Raw genomic sequence first — 10187 nt, 5'->3', positions numbered from 1 at the left:
AGCTCTGGCCTGATCCAGGGCCAGATCCAGCTGCATGGGGCTGCTCCCATTGCAAGGGGATGTCATTGCAGGAGCTATGCCAGGCAGCAGCAAAGAGTGCCTCAGGAATGCCAGTGCCCACACTAAACTTTCCCAGGCCCATAAGACAGCTCCTTTCAATGCCTGCTGGGAGCAGAGGACTGACTGGAAGGTAAACTCAACACTGTTCACTGAGAGATTCAAAATGCAGGCATACAATAGCAAAGAGATGCACTATCAGAAAAGCTCGGCCATCTTCATCTAATGAAAAAGGAAACTAAAAGTGGCAGGTGAAGGGTCTGACCTGCTGTGGAGAAATACAGATGCAGACAGAAATAAGAACCATTATCCTCTTCTCTCTTTTGTTCCTTTGAAGATGTTTCTGAGGCCTTACACACTACTACTGCCACAGCAATCCCTCCTTCCCCCCTACACCCACAAGCACAGGCATACATTCATGATATAACCCAGAATATTTTGGCTGGCTCATACAGACACACTCAATTAATGATTCCTTGAAAATTGGCAGATAAATGTCTCTGGTATACAGTGAAATGACTTGGGTATTTTAATATTATGAGTAATATGGGAAATAAGATTAATGTAGTGAATAACTTATGGCAACATCCAGTCTAAACCTACTCTCTGTCAATTTGAAGCCATTCCCCCTTGTCCTGTCACCACATGTCCTTGTAGAAAGTCTCTCTCCTTCTTTCTTGTAGGCTCCCTTCAGGTGCTGGAAGACTTGGTCAGCTCTGGCCTGATCCAGGGCCAGATCCAGCTGCATGGGGCTGCTCCAATTGCAAGGGGATGTCATTGCAGGAGCTATGCCCGGCAGCAGCAAAGAGTGCCTCGGGAATGCCAGTGCCCACACTTATGCTCTGATTCTGAAATGAACTTTGCAATGTTCCCTGCCAGTCTTCTGCAAAGAATGACTATCTCTCCTAAAAGGCAACGGGCTCTCTCTCTTTCTCTCTGGCACCCCTTTCTAAATGAGGGAGAGGTCTTCTCTCTCCAGCTCTTATTCCTCAAAGAAATAAGAGAGAGCAAGCTTTTTTAACCAGAACTAAGGGGGACAGGTTGTGAGGATTTAAGTTATTGTCTATACAGGAGAACGGCATCTACATAAAACATGCTAGCAGTGAGCTTTTAATCTGCCTGGGATCTCCCTTGTAATGAGGGACAATGTCGTAGTCTGGAAAACAAGTCTTGGCCTCATTAAGTTGACCACTTGCCTTTTCTTCCCATCACAGATAGCAGTGCTTGTATGGAAGGTGCAGGATACAGCCCCTGCCTGCAGGTTATGTGAGGATGGCACTGGAACTGGCCGTCCACACTTCCTTAAGAGCAAACACAGAGGAGTCAGAATAACCGGGATGCTGTTGGTGGCCTCAGTTGGTGTCAGGATGATGAAAAGTTGGCTTAAATCTTCTCAGTTACCTTAAGCTAATGAAAAAACACACCCAGACCTTGCTTAAATCAATGGGTTTCTATAACAAGTGATTGTTTAAAAAGATGTGGTCAGAATGGTTAAACCTTTTGGCGTAAAGAAAATCTAGGCTGCTGCTTACACACAGAAGTCCTGCAAGATGCTTGAGGTGGGTAGATCACTTTACCCGTGCCTGCAACCAGCTTTCATTGAGGCTTAAGTCAGTAATGTACATAATTAAACTTATATTGCATTAGTTAACCTGAACTGAAAATGCCTTGTAAACTCCCTTCTGTAACTCTTTTACAACATGAAAGTTAATAATGGATGCACTCATGCACTAATATTCTAGTAAACACCTTCCCTGTAGTTGCTTTGTGTGTAAGCGTGTGCACAGAAAATGGTACTGCAGGAAACAGCCCAATAGAGCCCAAAAAACTCAACAGAGCAGGCTCGCTGGAGGAGGGGAAATCAGGATGAGAAAACTGAAGAGACCAGATTTTTTGGGGTGTTGCCTTTAGAATGACAACAAAATGTCAGATTGTTCCAGCAATGTATTGTATTTATCTATCCCATGGTAGCTACAGATTGCCAAAGGCAAACTACATAAAACCAAGGAAGGACTCACAGCCACAAAAATCAACTCAGCAGCCTAAGAAACTTTACCTCTTTCAAACAACAACTCATTCCACATTTCACTGAACCACCTGAGGAGGAGGTGGCTCCAGCTGTCCAAAACGTGGGGAATGGCAGCTCCAGCACACACAGCACAGACTTTCCCCACCATTAGCTTCAGCATGAAGGGATCTGGGAGGTGTAAATCCCTGGAGCACAGAGCTGGATGCTTGCTGACAGCACTCCCAAACAGCCCAACAGTGCCAGGGTCAAGGTGGGCAGGATTTGGTGGATAATTCTGATTTTTGTATAGTATCAATCTATTATAGGCTACTACCCATAGAGCCTGATACCACCATAACATACATTTCTCCTGAGTTGCTATTTGTCCACCCAGACAGCACTGGGGTGGGAGCCTGGCTCCCTCCAGTAACACCCTGTTCTTTTACTGACATCTGGAAGCCAAGAAGGAAAAACTATTGCAATTAAAACATTCTGCCAGATCAGAATCAGTTTGGCCACGGAGATGATGAACAACTCCAAAGCTGGGCTTGCAAGTCTTTTAAGTCCTGACCTTCTGTGTGTTTCAACCATGGCCATGGCCCTTCCAGCTCAGCATTTCCTGGCAAAGCAGCAGGACTAGCCGACGTCGACATTCCATAAACGTCACACAGATAATTTTAGTTCTCTAAAGCAGTCACTGCCTTTGTGTGCAAACAGCATAGGTGAAAAAACTACAATGATTTTTATGTAGTGCTTGCAAATTCTCCTCTTCCCAGAGCTCCAGGTGAAGTCCATAAGAAAAAAACAATGCTGTGTGAATAATCGCACCCTGTGACTACCCAGCAGTTAAAGACAACATTTACACTTCCAAAAGGGACTAAATTAGTTAGGGCAAATTTCCTCTGCACAGTTACATGAACAGCTAATTAACAATAATTAACCTGATATACTTACATCAAAACCTTCTTGAAGACACCCTTGCTCCAGAGTAAAACATCATTTTTCTGAATTATCTTAATCCAATTGGGAAGAGCCCATTTTCAGCACAGATTCAGTCCAGCTGCAACTCCACCACCTTTCCATGAGGCCTTGACACTTCCAAAATAAACTTGAAGATGCTAGTTCACTTACGTTCCTGGAATTTCTACCCAAGGTAAGGTAACCAACAAAGCGGAATAGGCTGCAATTAAGCACTTGGTCATATAAGTGAAAATAAGCTGGTCTGGAAAACTCCCTCTTCAAAGAGTTTGGGAAGCATTAGTTTACTCACTTCACCAACTATAATCACTGCTCACACCAAGAAATTGAGACAGACAGGTGAGGGGACTTGCCAGAGGTGTTACTGAGAGTTAATATCTCTATGGACTGTAGGACGAAGAAGACTGGTTTCCTGCATTCAAGGAAGTATAAGTTATTCTGGAGGGCTACAGGGAGCAGCAATTCCCCACCACCACCACCACCTTCTGTTACTGTAGTCACAGCTGGAAAATGCTCCATGGAGCATTGTGGCTGGGTCAGTGGGAAGTCCCCTTCATCAGCTCTGTCCTCCCTCCCACCCCACACTGAGACTCTCTCTGCCCCCCCTGTGCACATAGAGTGCCAAGCACTCCACAGAGGGCTTCAACTAAAGGGTCAGGAACAAAAGGGTGATTCTTAGACAGGCAGAAATATTTCAAAATATTTCTAAATAAACACTGAATAACAGAAGAAATAAAATTTCCAAGTAGAAGTCATAGAAAAATATGCTGGTCTGGAGTATTTTCTCCACTGGAAAAGCCTTCCTGTGGTCTGAAAAAACATTCATCTTAAATTAGAAGATGAAATATGGTTTTCATGGCTGTAAAAGTTATTTTACAGCAAGTAGTTGTGCTTATTACAACCCTGTAAAAAATTAGCCCAGGCCATAAAATCCTTTCTGATTCAGTATGTCTCCTTGATTTACTACTGATCTCACTAATGTCACAAGAAACTTACCAGTTTTCTTCACCCATTCTTTGCTATCTCCTACTCCTTCATAACTCTGTGAATTTTCCCTATGTTCTTACATCAAAGAGGATCTAAGAGCCTTCGACTAGAGGCTTTCCCAGAGCACAACTCAGACAGTATCAGCTCCTGATTAAGCAGTCTGTGCTAGCTTAGTCAGAATGAAAACCTCACCATTGATTTTATTTGGCCTGAGTGGCCCCCCCTGGCTTGTGAGCTCAAGATTAAAACCCCTGGGTTTCTCAGTACAATTGGTTTAGTCAGCATTCAGCCCTCATTTTTTTGCCTGAAGCAGAAATGGGGGTAGTGGGGAGAGAAAAAAAATTGAAGACAGTGCTAGTGAAAAAATCTAAACTATTTTAATCCAGTGCAAATACTGTGAGCCGTAATGAAGTGTATTGTTCCGCTATGTTGCTGTTGGTTGCTAGTTAACTGCACTTACAGTGCTTTGCTGCACAGATCTGGGGTTCATGGGAAAGCAAGCTCTGAAAAAGCCATGATATAAAGTCTCATTTGCCTAGTAGCAGACAGCAGCTTGGCACCAATTTCCCTTTGATGTAACAGTGCTGAGAAGTTTCACTGCATTTTAGTTCAGAGCTGAAGGGAAGTCATCAGGGAGGAAGTGACCTTCCTTGCTACCAGAGTGCTGTGTTCCCCCAGTATGCTGAATTAGGCTCCTTCAGGTTGTCCTCCCCTGGTGTCATAATGCAGAAAGAATTATCAGGCTTGAACAGTCTGAGCTGAGACTGGTGTGAAGGGGGCAGAGGTGGCAGAGGGGACATCCCTGGGCCACGGTGGCCACACACAAGACGTGCAGAGGGGCAGCCATGCACCCTCCCCCTCCTCAAAAACGCCTGTAGTGACAGAGCTGCTGTCCTGCAAAAGACCCCACTAGCAGCACTTCAGCTTTTCAGTCCCTAGCATGTCCAGAGCAGCATCCTTGCTCTGCCTCAAAGATCTGCCTTTCAGCACGGGATTGGCCAGTTTGTGTGGGGCCAAACCTGCTGTGGGTTGTGCTTCAACTCTCCCCACTTCAGTTCTCATGAACTTGATTCAAAGCTTTTTGTAAAGCAAATACACATATGCCACACCCAGGCACAGCTGCTAACTTCAGGCAAGAAAACAGCAGACATTTAAATATAGAACAGCCAGGCTTGGTGAGAGGGGAGTGCTCTGCTGGTGTATCTTGACTTCCTTGATCAGCAAGCTCTTATGCTTACACAGAATGAAACAACACAAGCAATCCTTTCGTTTGGAACGAAAAATATTCCTGTAAACCAAAGTATGCAAAGTGTCCTATGTTGGGTTGTTTCAATTTTGCAGCAGAAAAATAAAAGAAATTCCACAGCCCAACATTTTAAAAACCCAGACAAGGTTTCTGGTGAGTCAAACTTTAGATGTCCAGCAACATTACAGTCTCCCCAGGAGAGATGAATACAGATTCCCTCCAGACCAGACCCTGCTGTATATGTCAAGATGGGCATGCACTGGTGATAGGCAGAAGCTACAGTGGATAATTTCTTAATCCATCTAATTCAATACAATTTAAGACCTTTCCTTCCTCAGGATAAAGACCCAGTTTTACAGCCTGTAGAATATCTGACTTTCTTAAAAGCAACAGATGATACAAGTCCTTCTGAGCCTGAAAAAAGAATTACCCTCACTCTCTCTTTCACTCAGAAGAAAGCCAAAAGCCTTGCACTGTTAAAAAAGAAATAAAGGACCTTCCCTTAGCTCATGCAGTGCAACCAGCTCATATCTGCAATACTTGCCATAGCTCTAGGCAGCTGTTAATGTAGGCACATGACGCCCACTTGACTTGCACCCACATGACAGCTCCACCAGTGCTCCCAGGCATTTCAGGGGAACATGCCACCAAAAAGGACAGCCTGGCAATCCACACACTGGGAAAAGGCAGCCCAGGGGGGGAAAGCACAGTTAGGTCTGAGTTCATAGAAAGCAGTGACAGGACGAATCACGGACACCTATTCAAGGAACAGGCAATGGGACAGTTGTGTAATTGTTTGGATGAAACGTGCAGATGTCCAGCTCATTGATTGGCAAGCACTTCTGGCCAGAGCTGTACCTGTCCTGTCCAAGTTAAAAGGAACAAACTCTTGCTTCATCTCAACTAGGAAAATCCTCTAGTTTGAGTATCAGCAGCCCCAAGCCTGGAACTCTCTGCCTCCCAGCAAGCCAGGTGCCTGACCTGCTCTCCATTCGCATCTGCTTCCACAGCTCCCTCCCCACATGCAAGACCTGGAAAAGCTAACCCCTGCCAACAAAAGCTGTCACCACACCATCACAAAAAGGCTCTGGGGACTGTATTCTGTCACCTTGATCCACACCCAGGAGTTTCTCACTCCCTGCTGCTTCCCTTAGAGCTACTGGCCAAATAAAGTCCCAACTGGCACAACTCAAGGTGGTCCAATCTATCCTTGAACTACCATCACCATCTATCCACGCATCACGTACAACTCAGGGTCATACAAACAGCATGATATTTGAGCAGAAACTCAAGTCTCTTTTGTGATCAGCACAGTTTCAGTTTAGTGCACTGTTGGCATTCAACAACTAATTCTTAATAGAGACATGAAACCACAAATTGAGTGGTGAGAAGGACAAAAGATATATTTTATACATTTTAGTTTTCTCAGAACTTTAGCAAATGTGTCTGTAGTTCACTGGTACTTTTCTTCCTACAGTTGTACCGCCATTCAATTATAAAATACTACAAATGACACTTTCCAAGCTGTGAACCAGAAGGGGACATTTCATTTCAAAAATTACCTAAGAATTTAATTCCTGAAAATTTAAGAGACTTAGATTAATCTTTTAAGATTGTCACCAAAATGGACATTAAGATGCTTTCTGAATAGCTGAGCTAATTGACACATTCACAACAAAATGTTTGCATAGGATTTCTTGTAAAACAGCTGCAGAATTCAAATGTATAAACACAATAAAGAAAACAACCAGGGTTTATTTTCCCTGTCCAAAGTGCAGGTGCTTGCATGTGCACATACACACACGCACATATCTATTGGTACTTACATGAGTAAATTTAATAGACTTTATCATAACTATATCAACTACCAGCAACAACCATAGATATGCAGATTAAAAGTATGTATTTTAATAGTTGTGCATATGTAATTTTTTAAAAAAATAACCTAAGCCAAATAAACTCTGAATGAGAATATCTAGATAGACACAAAGATATATTAGTAGCTGGACCCTGTGAAACAAGTTGTTGTCTGTCACAAAGAAGGCTGAAGGGAAGGCAGGGAAGGCTCTGTTATCAGCCTTCAGAGAAAGATCAAGAGCAAGGGGAAAAAAGCCACTCCTGTGTTTATCTGAGCAGGAGCTCCAGTGCCTGTGAGCCTGCCGAGGTGGGAGCCAGGTAGCCCAGCCTGCAGCCTGCGGAACAGCCACTCACATGTCAATCCCATTGCAGGAGCATGGGGAGACTGCCAGGAGCCAGCACACTGTGTGATCTTACCTGTTCCAGGTAGCGTTGGAGCAGGCCCGGCGCTGCTGGGTCCCCCGTTCATCCAAGGCTGCCTGCTCTCTCTTGCCCAGATCACTGAGGCTGGGCGAACTCATGAACTTCAACCTGCGAAGAGTCCTCATGGTCAAATGTGTGTTTGCGTGTGGCAGCTACAGATACACCATCCTGTTTACACACATACACACGCAGCTGGAGCAGCGGCAGCAGCAGCAGTGCAAGCAGTTCCCTCCGTTTGCTGTTCAAAAAAGAAACTTAAAAAAAAAGAAGAGAGAACCAGTCTCTACAGAGCACACCTCTGCCAGCAAGAAAACAAACCTTTAATCAGATCAACTCTGACGTCATCAACTGAGGTTAATATTTTCTCCACTCCTTTCAAAAAGTAAGTCAAACTTCTGGCTGCTGTTACAGCACATTGAAGGGGCCCCTCAAAACCACAGCTGCCCCAAGTGTGAGGGCTTCCCCTCCCCATGTCCCTGGGCACCATGTCCCGGGAATCTCGCTCAGCACTGCGGTGCTCCACCAGTCATAGGAACTGCTTGGCTCCTCCAGCAGCTTGGGGGGGGGAGGGTCTTGCAGCATTTCCCAACCTCTCTCCCTTCTTACTGCACTCAGAAATAAAACTGGAGGGCAACGGACAGGAAAAAAACCAAACAACAAACCCAAGTAACCAATACTGACACACTGAGACTTTACTGGAAAGTTTCATAAGTGCCTGTGCCCTGCCACATTACAACACTGAACACACGCACTCTCACTCATACATCCATATCCACACCCTCAGAGGCTGCTCCAGCTCAAAGCCTCACACAAAGGATTCACGAGCAACATAACTGCAGAATGAAAAGTGCTAGTCTGGGGTTTAGCATTTTAAGGAATTTTTGGTGGTGCGCAGAAGAGCCAGATGCTTTGCCTTTCTCTACCTTGTATGGGTTTTATTTTTAAATTGAGATAACAGCTGCACAACTCAAAGCATACTTAGTTTCTACAAAAGCCCCAGGTGTCTTATCTTCAAAGGAAAAATCTTCTTTCTCTCTCTGACTGCAGCAGTGGAGCTGAAGGATATGCTGCTCCAAGACTCCACCCCATGCTTAGTTTTGCTGTCATTCATTTGCAGTTCTGTTTTAAATTGAGGAGTGCCTGGCTAATCTTCTGGGATAGCTTGCAATAGACTGAGCCAGAACATAAGAACTGCTCTTCTGTTGCTACGGCATTGGTCTGCAAATAGTCTGGTAAAAGCCACAAACGCTCCTTGCAGAGTAACCTCCCACTCACTGCAAAGGGGCTGCAATAGAACTTATTAGAGCTACTGGCCAAATAAAGTCCCAACTTTTTTTTTTTCTTCCTGTTTTCTACTTACTCTTTTCATCTGTGATAGCCTGTTGTCTACAGTCAGGCTGTAACTGGATTTGTGGGTGTCCAAATAACATGGCAAAGCTTACATTATAGGAAAGCTCAATTTCTCACAGAGAGCTCTGCCCTATGCGCATCATGTACTGATATAATTTTAGTAAAAAACAATTCCTCTCACTATTCAACTGAGATCAGATAAGATTATTGCATACAAATATTTACTTCCAAAATTTGTGTTTGGTGTTACCTCCATGGGAACCAATTGCAGAACTACTTAGAGAAATAAATCTATTTTTACCTTGTGCCAGTTTTAGCCATAGTGGTTTTATCCAGCTGTTAGCATTGTATTAATTAGCATTGTATTAACTGCCCTTCCCACACCGAAATTCTCAAGTATACAAATGAGCATCACAGTAGATGGCATATAATATTTCACTTTGGAAGGGACCTGCAGCTCCCCATCTAACCTATGGACAAAGACACTGCTATCCCCAGTTCTTCCAGATGTTTAAATCCTTCAAACAAACAACAATCCACAATATATATGGCAGCAAAAGGAAAACAAACACAACTACATATACATATATATATATATATATATATATGTAGCCGTATTTTAAGGGATGAGATGTCTTCTACAGCATACAAATGAGGGAGCAAGCACAACTCCAGCAGAACACTGCTTTGTCCAAACAGGATGAAGGGCACTCCATTTCTGTGGACAATACAGCTGGGGAGATCAGGGGTACACAAATGTTTGTCTGCCCTGTTAAGTGAAAAAACTAGTTAGATAAACAAGTGGCAATATAATTCCCTCTAATTTCATTTTCCACCTAGCTCAGTTGCTTTTCTGCTTCTCACTTTCTTTGAATTTGATAGGTTTTGCAAAATGTTATTATACTGGATTAAACCCTTTTAACTTTTTGGCTCCCTCTGTACGGTGAAATACTACACCTGTAGACGCCATTCTATTTATATGCCACCCCATCAATCTCAGTAACCAGTTGACTCAGAGTCAATGCACGCACCAAAAACATGGGTGAGACAGCATTCCAATCTCCTGAAAAATCTGTAATGGAGACAGGCTTTCTCTACACTTCTTTCTCCTTCCTATGATTACACCCAATCAAATGTTGATTTATGATAAAATAAATAATTTTCAACAAAGGCTACCTCTACCCACAATTGCAGAGTAATAGCTCGTATTTATATCGTGCTGTGAGTCCACAGACATGCTTGACTTCATGTCATTCATTAACTTGGCCTAGGCAGCTCTTG

The 10187-nt window shown here is 43.7% G+C and overlaps 1 protein-coding gene across 7 annotated transcripts in view; it reads right to left on the bottom strand.

The window, feature by feature from the left end:
* PRR5 (proline rich 5) overlaps positions 1-10187 on the bottom strand; it is a 99142-nt gene that overhangs the window by 41933 nt on the left and 47022 nt on the right. For 4 of the 7 annotated variants that reach the window (XM_042050653.1, XM_042050657.1, XM_042050654.1 and 1 more), the window contains one exon: positions 7551-7664. In XM_042050653.1, the coding sequence (XP_041906587.1) occupies positions 7551-7654 (104 nt within the window). In that variant the 5' untranslated portion in view covers positions 7655-7664. Of the gene's footprint in view, positions 1-3019; positions 3040-7550; positions 7682-7740; positions 7766-10187 lie in introns of those variants that run through there. The other 3 variants (XM_042050659.1, XM_042050651.1, XM_042050660.1) reach the window with 3 other exon arrangements.

The sequence above is a fragment of the Corvus kubaryi genome, unplaced genomic scaffold (assembly GCF_017639235.1).
Source record: "Corvus kubaryi isolate FWS band 111438036 unplaced genomic scaffold, C.kubaryi_AGA036_p1.0 74, whole genome shotgun sequence".
In the NCBI taxonomy this organism is placed as follows: domain Eukaryota; kingdom Metazoa; phylum Chordata; class Aves; order Passeriformes; family Corvidae; genus Corvus; species Corvus kubaryi.
This window is presented reverse-complemented; position numbering and strand designations above follow the sequence as displayed.